At 45.4% G+C, this 16331-nt stretch overlaps 1 protein-coding gene across 18 annotated transcripts in view; it reads right to left on the bottom strand.

The window, feature by feature from the left end:
• LOC124870533 (disks large homolog 1-like) overlaps window positions 1-16331 on the bottom strand; it is a 103611-nt gene that overhangs the window by 42500 nt on the left and 44780 nt on the right. For 9 of the 18 annotated variants that reach the window (XM_047369266.1, XM_047369267.1, XM_047369269.1 and 6 more), the window contains 2 exons: window positions 6143-6307; window positions 66-215 (listed from right to left, as the gene is read on the bottom strand). In XM_047369266.1, the coding sequence (XP_047225222.1) occupies window positions 66-215; window positions 6143-6307 (315 nt within the window). Of the gene's footprint in view, window positions 1-65; window positions 216-1312; window positions 1319-6142; window positions 6308-16331 lie in introns of those variants that run through there. The other 9 variants (XM_047369275.1, XM_047369276.1, XM_047369279.1 and 6 more) reach the window with 2 other exon arrangements.

Raw genomic sequence — 16331 nt, 5'->3', positions numbered from 1 at the left:
CGATTTAAACAAGGCCAGTGGGACGGAAGGGGGTGGGGGGGTTGGCTGGGACAGTGGGGGTTTACCTGGATCGGGGGGTAGGGGTTGGAAGAACAGGAGGGGAGGGGGCTGTCCTCTCCATGGGGGTACAGAGTGGAGGGCGTGGGGGAGGGAAGCTCCGAGTGGAAGCGTCCTAACGACGAAGAGCCGTCGAAGATGCACTCCAGAGACGCTACCTACAGGATACAGGAGGGAAGGGGGAGAGATACGGAGTCTCTCAGAGGACAAAATACAGCAGAAGAAAAAGTAGCTGAGACAGGACAGGTTCTGGATGTTCTCCAGGAAACGAGCCAAAATTTAACAGGTTCTAATATTTGGTGTTTTTCCTCGTGCACAGACCCAAACCAACAGTGCTGAGAAGGAGAACATCTGGGGACCTTAGCAGGAATAAGAGGGTCTGGGTGACTTTAAGGAACCCCTGTAGGTCTGTTGTGCAGATGTAGAGAAGGACTGACTAACTGAAGAATAAGGAGAAGTTCCATGGATCTGAAAGCTTAGAGTGGTTCTGGTTCCAGATGAGAAATGATGAGGTTTCTAAAAGTTTTGTTTCCCACTGAAACATCTAAATTATTGATTTTAATTTGGGAAATTACCAGAGACAGCTAAATGGATGTGACTGAACAGAAGGCAGAACTGAACATCAGCTCAGACTGAAAACGGTCAAAACATTACTTGTTCCACTGGTCCATCTAATTTATCCTAGAGGACGAGCTAATCTCCAAAGTTACAAATAAACACGAGTCTTCATTTTCTCAGACGAATTATTTTTACTGCCTGTCTGTGAAGCTTTTCTGTGTGTCCACAGGAGGGCGCCAGATGACACCACGGAAACAGCATTCAAGCAGAATAAATACAGTAAAAGAAGATCATTATCAGGGCAACCTGTGTTGGTTTGGATCCATGCACGGAGACACCAGCAGAGGTGTCATCTTCAGGAAGTCTGAAGAAACAATCTGGAGTTTTATCAGGAAGAAAACAGTCAGGAAGCTTACAGCAGGAAGTTCAGCTAAAAAGCCAGAAACCACAGAAGAAGTGTGAGACAGATGGAGGAGGAGGAGTAACGGTGTCTGACAGACCTGAGGGACTCAGAGAGGATAAATGAGGTCTGAAACAGGTCACATCATTAAAAGAACAGCATGTGGTGGTTCTGGTCCGATCAGGACTCACTAGCTCACAGATGCTTACCATCTGACTGAGGAGGATGATCAGATACCTGCTCAGGCTGTTTTTCATGATGAGATGATGCAGACAGAACCAAACACATCAAGCAGACGAGATGTGAGCGCACCAACACAGCTGCAAGTCAGCCCAAAAACACAGCAAACAGAACCCTCAGACTGGCTCAGAGTCGGATCTAAAGTGGTTCTTATTCTGAGTCCGTTCAGACAGACCCAACTCAGACTGATCAACATCTCAGATTAGTTTAGGGACTATTCGTGTTAGAATGGACATCTTCCAGGTTCACTGGAAAACCAGCTGGTGACCAGAATCAGATGATGTTCAGCAGGACCAGATAGCGGGTCAAACGTCTGCTCCTACACCGGCTCTATTTAGGCAGCGCGGCACAGGTCCACTCGGTACAGAACCTGTTGCGTTTCCACTGACCCACTGACGGCTGGAGGTCTGGCTTGAAGCCCCGCCTCCAGCCGTCAGGTCGCTGTGCTGCTGTTAATGTTACCGTGTGACGTCTCATTAAAGTTCTGCATGAAACGATAAAAAATAAACCAGACAGAACCTATGAAGTAAGGCTCATGGGTCATAAGGAAAAGCAGACAGGAGAGACGCTGCTGTCTAGACAGGTGAAGCTCCAGAGTTAACTCCCTCCTCCAGACGCTGGTTCTTCGGTACCGGTACCTAGTTTTTTGGTCACTGCACTGCCTCTTGGAAAACCTGGTCCCACAGCCAATCAGTGAACAGCAGTCTATTCACATCACATGTTTCCATCGATTGTCAGCCCCGATTGGACCTGCGCAGGAGCAGGGACCAAAAGAATGGGTACCGGTACGGAAAAAACAGTAATGGAAACGCTCACAAAGCGGGCCGAGTGGAGTGGAGCCGGCTTGAGTAGAGCCAGTGGAAAAGGATCATAAAAGTAACACTCTTCAGTGTGGAAGTTGTTACTGAGTGACAATGAGTCAGACTCAGCAATTTTAGTATCAGTGAGGTTTTCAAGCCAGAGGAAGTTCAGAGGAGTAAGAAGCTCTGGTCCTTCAGGCTGGTGTCCTGCATGTTTCAGATGTAGTGACCCATTAACTGCATTCTGATGTGCTGAACCAGAACACCAGACTGTGAAGACTTACTATGGACATCACAGCTCTGGAGAACATGCATAGAGACTGCTGTGTTAGTAATGCTAACCATGCTAACAGTGCTCATCACTGATATAACAAAAAGGCAGGGATGCAGAAAATATCGGCTTTAATATCGGTGATGGCCGAACTAAGGCAGTTTTTAAACATATTGGTACGTAAAACTGGGCCAATATTAACAACCATAACATGAGGGGCTTTGGGGGGGGGGGGGGGGGGAGATATATAGCATATGGGAAATATTGGTAAATGTCGGTTATTGGTCATTATAGCAAAATTAATATCGCTATCAGCCCCATTTTTCATATCGGTGCATCTTTATGAAAATGTGAACCCTGTAATGATGTGACGTCACCTCGGCTCCTGAATTTAATGATTGATGAGCGCTCACAGCAGGAGGGCTGGAGGTGACGTTCTGGATGCTGTTCTTCTAGGTTCTTCAATTATAGTTCTTAAAGTAAACCTGGAATTGGCTAAATTCTGTACCAGCAGGTCCAAAATCGGACATCGGAAATCTATCACAAAACAGCACAAGGTCCATCAGTCTATTTTTATGCTTCTGCTGTTTTACAGAACTTCCTTCCAGTCACTGGAGTCCAGGTGGAGAGATCTCAGTAACTCAGAAGGTCAGCATCTGTGATGGAAAATAACACATCAGTGGTGTTTTCCTGTCTAAAGCTGATATTTCCTCTGACTGAGGGGAGATATTGTAGTTTTTAATTGTTTGGGGGGGGACTTTCCATAAAGGTCAGATGGTTACTTCCCGTTCAGATGTTTCAGCTGTGATTTCCCACCTCACTGACACGGCAAACGGGAACTGAATCAGCACCAAAGCTGCATAATTCTTCCTTTAACCAGAACCAGCTGGGATTAACTGGGATTCATCAGTTCCAGTTAGCTTACTGGTCCAGCAGTACTGTGTGAGTAATTTAAAGAAATGTTTCTGTCGCCCTCTGCTGGACAGTGTCTGAAACATCAACCAGGTCCATCTTTGACTGAGAGTTCAGCTTTGATTGACAGCTGATCTCTGGTCCTCAGTTTCTCTTCATGCTGACACCTTTTCATCTTTGATCACTAGATTTTTTTAGCAAAGCTGTCAGACAGATTTAAAACACAGAATATGGAGATAACGTCTCCTCTGATGGATGCCAGAAGCTACTGCAGTGTCAGCAAGTCACCACTGGGAGGCAGCACAACTCCACACCATCCTGACCGCTGCCATGAACAGGAAGCCCTTCACAGATCTGAGGACAGTTCACATCTTAGTCAGGTTTTACTCCAGATATCACAACCAGGCAGCTAGGAGATCTGGAGCTGTGAACATCATTCTTCTAAATGGTATTTTCCTGTGATGAAGGCGTTGAAAAGGCTGCAGCCAATCAAATGCTCAGAAATATGCTGAGTTATTAAAATGTTTCTAAACTCTTTCAGACTGAAACAACCTGAAGCAACAGCAAACAGACTCACTGTGATCCAAATCAGCAGCAGCTCACAGGAAGCAGCCAACATCCTCGGACTGAAGCAGCATTAAATTATGACCAGCTTAGGGTGTAGATTCACCATATAAATCAGTATGATGCAGGAACAGAGGGAATATTATCCCAAACTAAAATAATGACAACCTAAAGATGAAATCTTTTCTGACACATATTTAATTTATTAATCAAGAAAATCAATAACTCAGAGACTGCAGACAGATCCATAGAATCTCTTATTATATTATAGGATCCACTGTGGAGATCAAGTCTGATTATTTTAGACGTCACTGCCAACTGTAGGAGTCTGTTCAGGTTTAATTTACATAATATATGTAGAAAGGTGAATCCGATGTTGCCATGACAACCTAATATTGAGAAAATGTAGGTAATGAAAATCAAGATGAAAGAGTTAAACTGACCATTAGTTATTATAAATGAAGAAAAATAATGATAAAAACCACCAGAACAGAACAGTTTTAAGATCACTGAGGTCTAGTCCAGGTGTGTCAGGAAAGACGCTGCAAGTCAGTCCTGTTGGCCAAATGATTGGTAGGAAGAGTTAGGGTGCATGGTACCTGAAATATTTTAGCCCTCCAACTACGGCATCCAAACAGTCCTTGGCAACAGTGATATGACACAAACCGGAGCCGCGATGATGACTGCAGTGTTGTGATATTTACGCTGAACAGTGAAGGTGGAACAGATGTTAGCATCCTGAGCTGCTGCAGCACAGGCGTCACAGTACAACTACTGTTGGTCACCACCATCTTCCTAAAGAGGGCGCTCACTTGTGTTTTTACTGCTTTGTGTTCAACGCCACAACAGAAAATCAGCTGATGAAGATTGTAGCCGGAGCACTCCACACCACAGCAATGCAGGAACAGCTGCCAACATTGAGCTGCAGGCTGCTTGTTTCCAACCAGAAGAGCGAAAAAGATCCTGCAGATCTACGGTAGCTCAGGAGGGAGGGAATGGAGGTATGGAAAGCCAAATGGGTCAAAGTCCAGTCACCATATGAGGTCCTTTTACTGCTCATAAAGTTAGTGGCAAATTTTCCTCGTAATAACAGCCTGTAGGGGGCAGAGTTAAGTTTAAATTTGCAAGTCCAAATTTAAAAATATTTAATTAACCCCAAAGAGAAATTAAATGTTCTGCAGGTTTTTCAAAGAGCCGTTGTAGATGCTGATGGCTTTGGGCAGGAAGGAACTGTTTGAATTTTGAAATCATTTTGATCACATTTTGGAAACAGATGGTTTGTTTTCCTGTCTCTGATTCTTTGAGGGTTTTTCCTGTTTAACAGAAGGAAACTAAATTAGATCTTTTTCCTGTTGTATCAACCATGACCCATGAGGTCTTGTCATCCCCCTACTGGACAGCTGGTTACGCTACAGCTGAAGCACATTTTAGTTCTGTTGTATTCTCGGCCCGCTTCAGGGTTCTTCTCACTCTGGTTCCTATGTTGTTCCCCAGTTCGAGGTGGAATAAAGTGTTGCCGGACACATAACAAGCTTCAGAGAAGTTTCTAACAGCAGACGGTTTCAACTGTCCGTCCGTCGCTGCAAAGGAACCACAAACAGAATCTTTCTGGTCCGTGTAGTTTCCACAACCCTCTGTTGAAACGCTCATGATTAGTCATTTCAATGTAAAGAAGAAATTCCTAGCAGGGAAATCTGTTCATTGTTAAGATCTTGTGAGATGAACAGTTTTTCACCCAGGAGGCTTAGGAGTCCAGTAAATTCCTCAACCTGCTGCGTCTGGTGGAGGATTCAAGGTGCAGTGTGGAGCGCTGCTGTATGACGGAGCAGCAGTATCATTTCCACTAAGATGTAGGAGAAGTTCCTGTTCCTCCAGGATGTAACTACCTGGAGGAACCATGACTCTGCAGGAACCTGACCTAAACTTTGATGGCCCCAGATACACGAAGGCAACAGAGACAGAAACGACCTCCATCCTCCTTCTGAGTGTCTGACTGAAGGCTCAGAGGTCACTCAGCTGCAGGCAGGAGGTCAGTGACCAGCCAGAACCTCCTCCATGCTGACTGAGTGAGCTCCAGCTGGGACTGACAGAACATGTAAAGGAAAACACATCCAACATGAAAAACAAGTGAAGGAAGAGAAAGTGATGGACAGAACCAGGAAGAGGTCTGGCTTCAGAGGGAAAACTCCTGATCTGGACCTCATTTCTCTAGGTTTAACAAACAGGATCCAGAACTAAGACCCCTTAAAGGGATCAGAGGAAGGAAAACATGAAGAAATGAGGACCGGATCAGAATCAGACCTCTGCTACACAGAAGAACTCAGAAACTCCGCCTCCTACCTTCATAGGTGAGATGTGAGCGTGGGTGACGTATCCGTGCACGTTTTCAATCTGGGAGAGGTTCTTCTCTGCTACCTGGACCAGCTCCGGACCTCCCGCCTCCTCCGTGAGCTGGGGGGAGCTCTGCTCCTGGGGGGAAGAGTCCTCATCATGGTGCCGGTACTTCTGCAGGACAACAACAGGGAAAAGTGGGTCAGGAACCCCTGAGTACTGTCTGACAGGTTTGGAGATTCAACCTGCTCCCATCAGCTGGGTTTAAGAAGTACAACCAGCAGGTGGAGCTGTTTCTGCAGAAACGATTACAGGATGTTGTGCAACACAAACCCAGCAGCAGATGAAACAGTGAAAATATTAAAACAAGCAGTTAAATGAGGAAAAAGAGAAGGTTTGGGTTTTTGTCTCCAGAGTTCATTCCTCTGGTTTTATTCACTTTGATCAGTTGTTTTATTTTTAATATTGGAGATGTTTGGACAACTTTCATGAATCGTCGTAGAGCTGCAGTTCTGACTCTTCAGAAAAGGTTTAAATCAAATGTTCTTGTCCACGGGCCAAATACTGAAAGCATCCTTCTCTCTGTTCTGTACTGCTTTGGGATAAAATGACTTGATGAACGGATACAAGAACATCTGAAGAGGAAGTTCAGAAGAAGGGGACTTTGTTTCCATAAAAGTTCTGAGAAAAGGTACCCTTCAGATGGATCAGTTGGGATTTTAGATGGAACAGAGGAGAAATACCTCCTCAGAGCTCCATAACTGATTCGGTTCAGTTCACCGGTCTGCAGGTTTAAAGTCACCTGATGAGCAGGAAAACAGGGATGAAACAAACATGAGACCAGATGGATGCAAACCTTTGACCCCAGCAATGACTGGTGGGACAACAGGGAACCATTGTACTGTTCTTCATCATCTATGTGTTCCTAGTGGAGAAAAACCCTTTAATCATTCAGTTAATTCATTTAAATATCCAGTAAAACCCATTTCTTTTCTTTGGTTTTTGACTGTAAACAGTTTCATCATTTTATTATATTTTACTTGTTACTTTATTTTGTTCGGACGAATCATGAAGCATGTTGTTCACCGTTTTCTTTTAAACGTGCGTTTCAGATAAATCTGAGCCGGACATGAACTGATGGCAGGAATCCGGCTCGCTGCACTCCTCCCTGCAGCGCATCGGATCAGACAGACTGAACGGTCCGCCGGACGTGGCCGCTCCGATGCATGGCAGGAAAAGGTGTTTTAATGTGACTGATTCCCACCTGTCCTTCAGGGTTTCAGTATCTCTGCTTTGCAGCTGATTTGATTCATATCCTGATGAACTGCCAACAATCCGATTAAAGAAAACGAGCAGCAATCACTGATTAGATCCGAATCCATTCAGCGACTCAGAACAGTGACTCGGTCTGATCCAGACGGTACAATCTGTTTCAGTATGAAAGAACCCGTTTGGAGGAAGCTTGGGAATGAGGATATGACGCTGAGTGAGAACAACAAAGACATTATTTATGATTTATTTCATGATAAAGCCGTGTTTCATAGTTCCTCGGTGGAATCGGAAACATCCGATCATCAGCCTTTAACTGGAGGAACTTCAGCAGCAGAAACATGATGAACAATAAGAAATAAGATCTTTAAAATAAATGGGACCTTTATATTCTCCCCATAAAAAACTACTTTCACTCCTAGAATAATAAAATATTATAAAAAAACAGCTCAACTGTAGCAAGAACTTTAAAAAGAGAGAAGAAACAAAAAATCTGGATGGTTCCCATAAAACGGACCACTGGTCAGTTTTGTTCCGCCCAGGTACCAGAACCTATCACAGATCCACATCATCAGTAGGGATCATCGGTTTTCGGTACTTTTGTGTGTGCTTATGTGGTAATAAATGTTCATTTATTTTCAATTTAACATATTTATTTCTCAACATATAAACTTTAATGAACAAATCAAAACAACATCCAGCTGTTTGATTTGTAACATCTCAGATGTTTCAAACATTTCTTCTCTCATGTTGCCGCGGACGACGGGTCGCTAACGGATGCAGGCGTGCAAACGGTGCCGAATGCAGAGTTGTAGCCGTAGATCTGAGGCTGACCAGAAAAATCTGCTGCTTCAACAGGTGATTCCTCATTTTGAATCTCACTTTAATCATTGTGCCCCAGGGCAGCTGTAGCTACATTGTAGCTCACCGCTGTCAGCGTGTGGATGAATGGGTGGATGAATGGGTGGATGAATGGGTGGATGACTGAATGTAAGGTGAAGCGCTTTGGGGTCTCTGGGGACTTGATAAAGAGCTATATAAGTACAGGCCATTTACCATTTTAAAAAGTGGAGCCATATTTTTGAGCGCTTTCTATCAGCCATGCTTTGTAGACGGTACCAGCGGCTACTGACGTCATTACCCGATTGTGCGTGCAATGCTGTGTTCATGTCCGATAAGGAAAATTGCCCACTCTTTGGCTACCTCAGCGTCACAATGATGCGTTTCAGTACCAAAACACCGAAACATTGATTTTTTTGTGAATCAGTACTCGGTAGTACCGATGAAATTCGTTCGGTACCTATAAAAGTACCAAATTCGGTACCCATCCCTGGTCATCAGGGTCAGAACTAATCAGGTCCTGAAAACTATTTACAGCAGTTCTCCTCCTGAACAGCAGGGGTCTCCACTGAGTAAATGATAATGCTCCACCACAGAAACGGCAGGAGAAGAGGAGTCAGTTTCATCTGAACAGATCAGATTTCACTGACTGGATACTTTTAGATCCTGATGCTTCTAGATGTCATGGAACCACGGCTGCTCTGCAGATGAAGCCACATCGTTAACATCTGCAACCTGCAGCTTCCCAGATGTTCCAGCCTGAATCTGCTTCCTTCAGTCTGGTTTCACACGTTGTTCTCCAGGAAGTCAGAATAGAGATGTCTTTAAATGCTCTTCAGGATCTACCTGGAGATAGGCACCAGCCCCACACCCAACCCAGCATGGACAAGCAGGTGTGGAGGAAGCAAGGATGGATGATCTGAACTCAAAGCTCTGAGACGCAAGAGGACAAGAAGATTCCTGACATGGACTTCACCTCAAAACTTCAGATCAGAGATTCAGCTTCATGCTGAGAAGCTGTAGAGTTCAGAAAAACCAGCAGCTCCTAGACAGAACCAGCAAAGCTGGACCCAAATATTGATGAGTCAGAACTCACCGTCCTACTCATCGTGTTTTTAGATGCAGGAAGCAAGATGTTTGCTCCGACAGGTGAACACCTCGGCTGTTAAGTAACCACACTGAGTGGTAGTCAGAGAAACACCAGGCTGTGGACAGAAGGACGGGTTCAAACCTTCTCAGAGCTCCAGCAGGAGGAGAGGAAGCTGCAAGGAGATCCAACAACCCTGATGCAAGCTGAAGACCTCCAGAGAATCAGTCTGACCTCCAGCAGACCAGCCAGCCTGAGGTGATGCTGCTCAACGCTGCCTGGTAAACATTTACATCTGCTGCAGAAGAATGGAGCTTCATGCTGCCTCCTGCAGAGCTGAAGAAATACTGCATCTGCCTCTGAACTGGGATCCAGTCTAATTTATTCCGACCAGAACACAGAATCAAACTAGAACCTCAGTATGATTAATCTGGAATGGGTTCATGTTGTATTTAGTCTTCAGTCAGCAGTAAAAATCAAAACTTCTCACATTTAGAAAGATTTAATAAAACCCTCTTAGGAGAGAAACTGTGGACATTTTCCTGCTAGAATAAAGCCCACGTTCTTCAGTCCTGCCCAGACCTCCTGCCTGCGTTTAGAGGATCTGTGTGTTTTTCTCCCTGCTGTGTGGTCGTCACCCACAGCGTCCACACCCACAGTGACACCGTGACACCGTTTGCAGAGGAACGCTGAGTGAGCAACAGATGGAGGAGCTTCAGGAAGCAGGTTCCAGGTTATCTGATGCTGTCTGTGGTCAGTGAACGCCTCGGAGAAACACAGAGCGGTCAGTGAAGGCAGCACAGGCTGGACCCACTCACTGTGGGAAACAGAGCAGCACTAATGGAGATGTGGGTGTGGGAGGTTTCCACTGATCTGACAGACACCTCCTCCTCTTCCTCTTCATTTCTAAGAGCTGCTGAGGAGGAAGAAGAGGAGGAGGAAGAGCGTCGACTCCTGCCTGCCAAACGCTGCTATAAATAGGAGCAACACCACAGAGGGGATGAAGAGGAGGAGGAGGAGGGTCTTTAGATGAAGAGGAAAATGAAGGGAGCAGAAAACTCCTCAGTAACTGCAGGAAAAAACGCTTCCATCTTGGACTGAACCCCCACTGAGGCAGACTTCTTTACTCAGAACCGGGAACAGAACCCAAACCTGGGTTTAAAGCTGGACTTCATCTTTGGTACCATGTAATTCTGAAACACGACACAGTGTCCAATGCTGGTCCAGACCAGAACTCAGCACAGTTTAACACTGAGCAGCTGCTCCCAGGCAGGTTCTGGTTCTGCAGTAAAGCAGAGTTGAAAATAAACGATAAACGACACGACTATTACTCAGTGGTCCAAAGTCCTCTTTCAAGGTCCCAGAGCCTAGAGAAGCCCAGAATCTATGCTGCTGGAGGTCCAATGTGAAGTTCCCACAGTCAGTGATGATTTATGTTGCCATGTCATCTGCTGGTTCTGGTCCACTTGGTTTTCTCAAGTCCACAGTCAGCATAGCTGTCTACCAGAACATATTCATGTTTTCCTCTGCTGACAAGCTTTATGGAAATGGTTATATCATTTTCCAGCAGAACCTGGTACCAGCCCACCCACCAACAGTACCAGTACTTGCTTTAATCACCATGGTAACAGCAGCCGACTAAACGGACCTGAACCCCATAGAGAAACTATGGGTTGTTGTCAAGAGGAAGATGAGAGACACCAGAACCAACAATGCAGAGAAGCTGAAGGTCAGTATCAAAGCAACCTGGGCTTCTTGAACACCTCAGCAGAACCACAGACAGATGAGCTCCTTTCACCAGAGCAGTCACATGTCTGGTTCTGTTGTTCTGCTACTGTGTTTGTGTTCATGGTTCTGTTGATGACTCAGTTTGGACCAGGCTTCAACTGATGGACTCTAGAATACTTTGGTGAACAGATGATACCAAAGCATCCCAGTCCAGATTCTGTGGCTGGGAACCAGCCCACATCATCACCCCTCCAGCACCGTGCTCAACAGAAGAACGCTGCGTTTGGTTTTCTCCCCACATGGTTCTGTCCATAAAGGCCCCAAAGTTCCCTAAATGGTCTTCAGATAATACAAACTCTGCAGCTGGAGTTCTCACAGGATCCCAGAAATATCAGCTGATCCGGTTCTGTTGTCATTGCAGCGCTTCCTGCGGTTCGTTAATCCCTGAATGGTCTTCCTCCATCATATCTTCCCGAGCTTCTTGCCCCCTGCACCCCTTCTCAAAATCTCAGATCCTGTAATCAGATTTTAGTTTCCACTCCCAGAGCTCAACTGGAGACAGGAGGAGGAAGGGCTTGTTTGGCCAGGGCTCCCAGTTTGTGGAACGTTCTTCCACTAAACATCAAACAGGCCTCTTCATCTTTTAAATCGTTGGTTAAAACTTACTTTTATAATGAGGCTTTTAATACAATTCAAAGATACTTTATTGATCCCCGAAGGGAAACTAGAGTTCCAGTACAACCAGGGGGGGACGGGTCACCGAGGCTTTGCTGCCCAGTCACAGGCGCTGCTAGATGAGAAAACAGACCACATTAAGTAAGAAGAGGGAAAAAATCATATTTAACATTTTATCCTTAGCAGGATACAGTTTTAGATTGGAAAAAACAACCTCAGCACAAAGAAGCACCGCGTTTATAAAACATCATGCCGGGAACGGTGAAGGTGGTGTGTTTATCTTGAGTGTGTGTGTGTGTGTGTGTGTGTGTGTGCGCTAATACTTGACTTTCTCTTGTCTTATTGTTTTCATTTTTATATTTTAATTGATTTGACAGACATTGTGTGTTTATTGGTGAATCATTTATGATGTTTTAACAGATTATTTGAATGTAAAGCACTTTGTAACTGTTGTTTAAGACGGTGCTGTACAAATAAAGCATTATTATTAATATTATAATTATTATCTCTCTGTTTGTACAGATGAGACCCAAGTAAAGTTGTTCTAGATGTTTTCTCCTTCAGCCGTCCCAAACGGCCATGCTGGTTCAGATTTTTCCTGTCATGACCTTTAACCTGCGAGCTGAGGCCTGTAGAGTCTGAGGTGGACCTCTTGGGTTGGTTATCATCTCTGTGATTTTTGCATGGTCAGATGAATCTGAGGACTGGGAAAGTCGGCAGCTGTCTGAGATGTTTTCCAGTTGGGAATAATGTTTCTTTCTCTAGAATGCTGGACTTCAGATAGTTTGGGATGACCTTCTGACCCTTCCTAGACTGATGGGTAGCAACAGTCCGTGCTGACATCTTTCCGCCTTGGCATTGTGTCTACACCCGCCTAAACGCTCCTCCTGCCTGTAAGGAGGTGCTCACACTGATGAGGATCAGTTCATCAGAAGCTCCGGTCCTCCTCATTCAGGGTGGACTTGGTTGTTTTCTACAGTGGTCACATTAAAAAGTACCTGAAGATTTCCAACATGTCTTCTGGAGATTAAACAGACCAACTGGAGCAGGAAATGTGTCTCCTGTTAATGTTGAACAGCAGATGAGGAAACTTAATTCTTCCGCTCCTCTTCCTCCAACAGCTGCTGTGCTTTAATAAGAAATGATGTTGAGTAAAACATTCATGCTTCAATGACCTGAGATCAGCTCTGCTGCGTTAGGAAATCACCTCCAGCTGAGGAGCTCAATGCTTGGGACGCTGTCCGGTTCAAACATTTTACAGCGCCACAACGATCCATGGAGCGATCCATGGAGCGAGCCGCTCCGAGCAGTCGATGCCGGCGGATCAATCGGGCTTAATTAAGATCGGCCTCGATCAAAGAGTCACAGAGCGGGGGGGTAGAGGAGCAGAGGCCTTCATCACAGGCGGCGTGTGGCCATCACAACTCTGGAACCAGCTTTCAGAACCAACCACAGAACCATCAGGTTCTGCTACGGTTCAGACTCCCGGTCCGATCAGAGTAATCAACATCAATGTGAACACAACAAGAATCATTTCTTCCTGCTGTTCAGGTCAAACAGCAGAACCTTTCTGCCTGGTTTTACAAGAACATTCAGAACCTTAACTTGGCCTTGATCAAGACTGTTTTCTCTAATGGCCTTAAAGGTTTTATTCCTTCGTGAACTCTGACCTTTTGAAGAAATAAACTGTGACTTTGGTGAGAACCAAACATGCTGAGACATGAAAACCCGATAAAATTAACCCATCCAAACCTACAGAACTTTCTGTGATGCTTTGTCCTACTGACTGCTCATCCCTTTTAAACACAGGAGTCATAATCAACCTTCTTTCTCACTCATAAGTAAGTGCATACGCCTGCATCCTGAGCTAACTGAGCTAACGGATGCAGGAGTCGTAGATCTGAGGCTGAGAAAAACTGTGAAAAATCTGGTGCCTAACGAGGTGCTTCCTCAGATTAGCGGCTACTGATGTCGTTACGCTCTTGTGCGTCCAATGCTGTGTTCAAGTGCAGCATGGAAAATCCACCACTCTTCCACTCCCTCAGTGTCACGATGATGCGTTTAGGTACCGAAACATGGTAACGTTTAATTTGACGTGAATTGGTACTCGGTAGTACCCACGGATATGGGTCAGTACCTATAAAAGTACCGAATTCGGTACCCATCCCTAAAGACTGTGGTAAAGTTGTAATTTTACAGAGATTCAACTGAATAAGCAGGAAGAACCTGTGTCTAAGTGACAATTAGCAACAAAGAACATCAGGCTATACAGTTCAATAATTATACCTGTATTCCTGAAATCCTGCCCAATCCCTGCTGGCCAGAGAACAACTTACTGGTATTTCTCATAATAATCCAGCAGATGACAGTTTGAGGTAAACCAGATTTATTTTCTGGTTATGGGAACCAAAGAAGACAAAAAATACAGAAACTGTCAGAGGTTTAGCTGTGATCAGATGTTCAGCAGGAACAGCTCCTGGTCTGTTGTTCTAAACTCCAGTAAGGATACTGGGTGAAGCAGCTGAGCAGCTCTAAGATCAGATTCAAATAAAACTTCACCTACAAACAGCGACAGTCTCTGCTGAGGGGGTTCATCCACCGAACTCCTGGCAGTGACCCTGCAGGGTTCAATCTGCTTCCAACGTCTGGTAGGATAGCAGCAGATGCGGTTTGTTTTAGTGGCTAACTGCATGGAGCGAGCCGCCGATCCTTTTTCCAGATGTGTTCAACATGTGATGCAGGTGCGGTAAACATGCACCCAAACTGAAACAGGATTATCTCTGCGATCAGTGGCTCATTTTCCTTCCATTCCAAACAGATGATCAAGAACACGATCAGGATATCTAGAATATCTAGAATTGCAGCTGAGAAATGCACATTTGAAGTGACCACTGAAAACCCAGTCTGGTTGTTCCTTTCACTCCGTCCACAACAAGCTCATGGAGGAGGAAAGTCCTGACTCCAGGTTGTGATTGGCTGCAACCGACCACCCGAGAAGAAACATCAACTTCTATGAAGGCCTGGCAGAACTGCTGAGGGCAGAGTTTAGGTCTCAGAACTGAAGAATAATGTATCAGTGTACAACATCCCTGTGTTTCCATCCCTGAACACATTCTCTACCTGCAGCAGAAAACTGCTCCTCAAAAACAATGTGGCTCAGCAGAAAGAAAAGGCCCGATCCATACAGCATTAAAATATATTTATATCTTTATAATACTGCTGCTGCATGGCTGACGGATCGCCCTGGTCCAACAACCCAGGAGCTCTAGAACCCCAGCCTGGTGATGTGTGCTGCTAGTTTCTAACTGCTCTATGTCTGTGTGTGCCTCAACGTTACCGACCTTAAAACTGGGTCGGTACTGATGTCCTTCAGAACTTTTAGGCTGTTTATAGCTTCTCAACAGCAGAGTTAACGGAGCAACTGCATACAGTATGCTGGAATAAATAATCAGAGGGCAAAAGGTGTAAAGGTTGATGTTCCCAGATGGTATCTGCTCCCCGACAGACAAATGTCTTCACATGTAAGAACGCCGGTCTGGAAGTCCCATACAAATTTCCCACAAAGCATCATGGGATATGGGAGTAAGGTGGCAATCAGCACCAGAGTTACACACATGCAGCTGTGATGGAACATAGAGAGCAGATCTTCTCCACTGTCCTTCCTCCTCCAGGAGCTCCTGTTGTTGTTTCCCTGTGGAGCACATGGACCTCACACATGCACGCCTGGCTTCCTCAGCCAATCACAGCTCAGCTCTGCAGCTAGCGCAGCTGCTGACTGGTCAGCTCACTGAGGAAGAAACAACACCCAGCTCAACGGCCAATCAGGAGACGTCAGGTTTGCTACCTATAATATGAGATTTTTATCCCTCAGCGGAGTCTGACAGGTACAGAACAGGAACCCGTCATGCGGACTTTCCGGGTTTAACGGACCTCCTGAGGCCTGCAGCGTCTCAGTGCAGCCGTATTGCTTCAGCTGCATTTTTACCCGTTATGTAAGGAATCACACAGGGGAAGCAGGACCAGTTCACTGTGCTGAGCTGCATGAGTACATGTTGTTCTACATTTCTGCTGGGTGAAGGAGGTGCTGAGTCTGAAGGTGTGAAACTACGGATATGATTCAACGAAGGAAACATTCATCCCAGTTCTGCTCAGAGGTCACATGTCCCAATTTAAGGCTCAGATTATTGAACTCACTGAGAATAATGTGGATTTATTCCAGTCATTGTTCCCAGAATCAACTGTGGCTGGAAGTTCGTTCCCCTGCAGATGTTGGTCAGTCAGATGGAAAAACTGCTGCTGTCGGAAAACCAGTCTGGATTTCCATCGCTGGCAAAAATCACCCTACATTTACTCTTCATGTCATCCCACTCTATCCTGATCCATGTTCTGGAGCCACCAGCAAAAAGGGTCTGGTTCTGAGATTCCCTGCAAGCAGTGGGAACATTTTCCTCTTAATGTTTTCTGGAAACACATCCCTGTAGATCTGAGTTGGAAAACCCAATTAGACCACAGCTGGATGTTTGACCCAGTCCTGGTCTAGACCTAGGGTTGGACGTTTGATGGCCGCCACACAGAAGCTCTAACAGACTAAGAGAGGAG

The sequence above is a fragment of the Girardinichthys multiradiatus genome, chromosome 6 (genome assembly GCF_021462225.1).
Source record: "Girardinichthys multiradiatus isolate DD_20200921_A chromosome 6, DD_fGirMul_XY1, whole genome shotgun sequence".
In the NCBI taxonomy this organism is placed as follows: Eukaryota; Metazoa; Chordata; class Actinopteri; order Cyprinodontiformes; family Goodeidae; genus Girardinichthys; species Girardinichthys multiradiatus.
Note: the sequence above shows the minus strand (reverse complement) of the source record. Positions and strands in the feature narration are given on the sequence as shown.